The 2734-nt window shown below is 29.5% G+C and overlaps 1 protein-coding gene across 1 annotated transcript; it reads left to right on the plus strand.

Moving 5' to 3' along the window:
- Positions 1-240: 240 nt before the first annotated feature.
- LOC145600457 (protein FAR1-RELATED SEQUENCE 5-like) lies at positions 241-1877 on the plus strand. The gene is made up of 2 exons (XM_081656348.1): positions 241-280; positions 1210-1877. Exons 1-2 carry the CDS (start codon positions 241-243, stop codon positions 1875-1877), a joined length of 708 nt encoding a protein of 235 aa, XP_081512474.1.
- Positions 1878-2734: the final 857 nt, after the last annotated feature.

Here is a 2734-nt window from a genome sequence, read left to right on the forward strand (position 1 = left end):
ACCTAGCTGTTCTTTTCCTTATTTTGCAACGTCTTTCGCGCGTTCTTTCCATTTTCAATTCCTTCCTTATTTCTCCATTCTTCCTTTTCAAATATCATTCGAAAATATTCTCTCGTCGATTTTCTCTCTCCTCTAGTTTTCTCTCATCAATTTTTTCTATCAAATTACTTTCTCGATTCGATTTATTCAGTGCTTTCCTCACCATTGTTGATTGCTCTGTTCTTCAATCTTGTTTTTGCCATGGATTTGATTTCTGTGCCTGAAGTTCTTGAGAGTGGAGGTAAGATTTCTGAATTCGATTATTTTGTTAATTAGGTTTTTTCAATTTGATTTTTGAACAATTCATTGTATAATTAGGTTTTTTAAAGTTACTTATTATGGAGATGAGATTATTTTTAATCTTCTGTAATTTTTTATTAGATTGTGATTAATATGATTCTGCAATAGTATTTTAGTAATTTGTGATGATTTTGACCATTTGTTGATTAATTTATTCATTAATTCTTGATTTTGAACTTTCGCCTCTTTTAATTTCTTGCTGAACAATTTATGTCCAGAATTTGTTAGATATACGTATGTGTTGTTCAAAGTGTTTTGAATTTGATTGCTGATTTATGAATTTTAATGTGCTTTTGTACATTGCATAATATTTAGGTTTAATTAGTTTTATTGTTCAATTTATTAATTGATGGACTAATTAAATTATATTTTGGAATTTATTAATTTGTGATTAATTTTATCATATTTTGTTGAATTTTATGAATATTATTTGTTTATAATTTGTATTAGTCATTTTTTTCGTAGTTTAACTATATTATGAACACTGTCATGTTATTTTTGAACCTTTATTTCATTTTATTGAACCTTTGATTCTGTATATTTTTTAATATAGAATTGTACAAGTAATTATGAACATCCTATTCTTTTATTTGAACAATCATATTCTGTTATTTGAACTATGTTCTTTTATATTTGTATTAGTCGTTTTATTCGTCTTTAAATATATTATGAACATTGTCATGTTATTTTTGAACCTTTATTTCATTTTATTGAACCTTTGATCCTGTATATTTTTTAATATAGAATTGTACAAGTAATTATGAACATGCTATTCTTTTATTTGAACAACCTTATTCTGTTATTTGAACTATGTTCTTTTATATTTGAACTATAATAATGTTGGTTATGCATATTGTTTGTTTATTGCAGTTTATAAGTATGAAGTTGTTTATAAGGAAAGTGAAAAGTCTGAATTGCAGTGGAAACAAGTCAAAAGTGATGCGGAGGCATATGAAATGTACAATGATTATGCGTTTCGGCATGGATTTAGTATTAGGAAAGGGAAAGTTCGATATGTTGGTACTTCAAGTGTTTGGAGAGGCAGAAATTATGTGTGTTCAAATGCTGGTTTGAAGGATACTTCTTCTAAGGTGCCTAAGAAGTATTCTAAGTTGGATTATCGTACATGTTGTGAAGCTTATATTGATTTTGTTATTGATGAGAAAGGTGTTTGGACTGCTGTTAAACACAATATGGATCACAATCATGCTATGATACCTGTTGAGAAAAGACATCTCCTTAGGTCTCAAAGGAAAATGCAAGGTGAGCATTTGAAGTTCATAAGTACTATGAAAGCTAGTGGTGTTAGGGTTACGGATTCTCTTCGTGCTTTGAGGAAAGAAGTTGGTGGATCTCCTAATCTATGCTACACTATTACTGATGTTTACAATGCTTTAGCTACTGAAAAAGCTGGCAGATTAGAAGGTGGTGATTGTAATGCTTTGATCAAGTCATTTTCTGCAAGACAAGCCAAAGAGAGTGACTTTTATTATGAGTTTGAGGTTGATGGAAATCATGCGCTTTGTAGTGTATTTTAGAGGGATGGAAGAATGCGAAGGGATTATGAAGCTTTTGGTGATTTGATGGTTTTCGATACTACCTATAGAACCAACAAATATGGCATGATTTGTGCCCCTTTTGTTGGTATGAATCATCATTGTAATAATGTGATGTTTGGAATGGGTTTTGTTCTTGATGAAAAGACCAGCAGTTTTGTATGGTTGTTTGAGGCTTTTATGAGATCTATGGGAGAATGTCGACACCCCATAACCTTAATGACTGATCAAGCACCTTCAATTGCTGCAGCAATACGAGAAATTTTTTCAAGCACTCGGCACCGTTTGTGTACTTGGCACCTCGGTGAGAATTCAAAGACCAATATAGGAGGGCTCAGAATATTGAAAGGGTTTCCATAAGTATTTGATTATTTGCTCAAGTACTGTGAAAGTCCTGCTGAATTTGAACATTACTGGCCAAGGTAAGCTTTCTTTAATTTTCTTTGAACTATTCATTTTATATTTTGAAGTTCTTATGTCTTAATTTGAACTCAGATATTTACATATTTGTGGACTTAATTTTATTGAATTTAACATGACTTATTTCGTTTTGAACATTATTGTTAATTATTTGAATTTATTTCTTTAGGATTTGAACCTTGTTTATATATGAATTAATAATTATTTAATTTCAATCTGTTTACTCTTTTTGTTTAACAAGTATATATGAACTGTATGTAATATATTTTGAACTTTGTTGTTTTTTTTTAACTTCTATATTATTATTTTGTTTATTGGTATCTTGTTTTTTGTTTTTAATAGAATGATGACAAAATACAAGTGTTCAGAAAATGATTGGTTAAATCACTTGTATGATATCAAAGAGAAATGGTGCCCTG

The sequence above is a fragment of the Chenopodium album genome, chromosome 21 (assembly GCF_948465745.1).
Source record: "Chenopodium album chromosome 21, dcCheAlbu1.1, whole genome shotgun sequence".
Classification (NCBI taxonomy): Eukaryota; Viridiplantae; Streptophyta; class Magnoliopsida; order Caryophyllales; family Amaranthaceae; genus Chenopodium; species Chenopodium album.

Excerpts from the sequence above, each read along its gene's own strand:
- LOC145600457 (XM_081656348.1), top strand. The coding sequence starts at position 241 with ATGGATTTGATTTCTGTGCCTGAAGTTCTTGAGAGTGGAG. Across the intron at positions 281-1,209 it reads TGAAGTTCTTGAGAGTGGAG|TTTATAAGTATGAAGTTGTT; the intron begins GTAAGATTTCTG and ends TGTTTATTGCAG.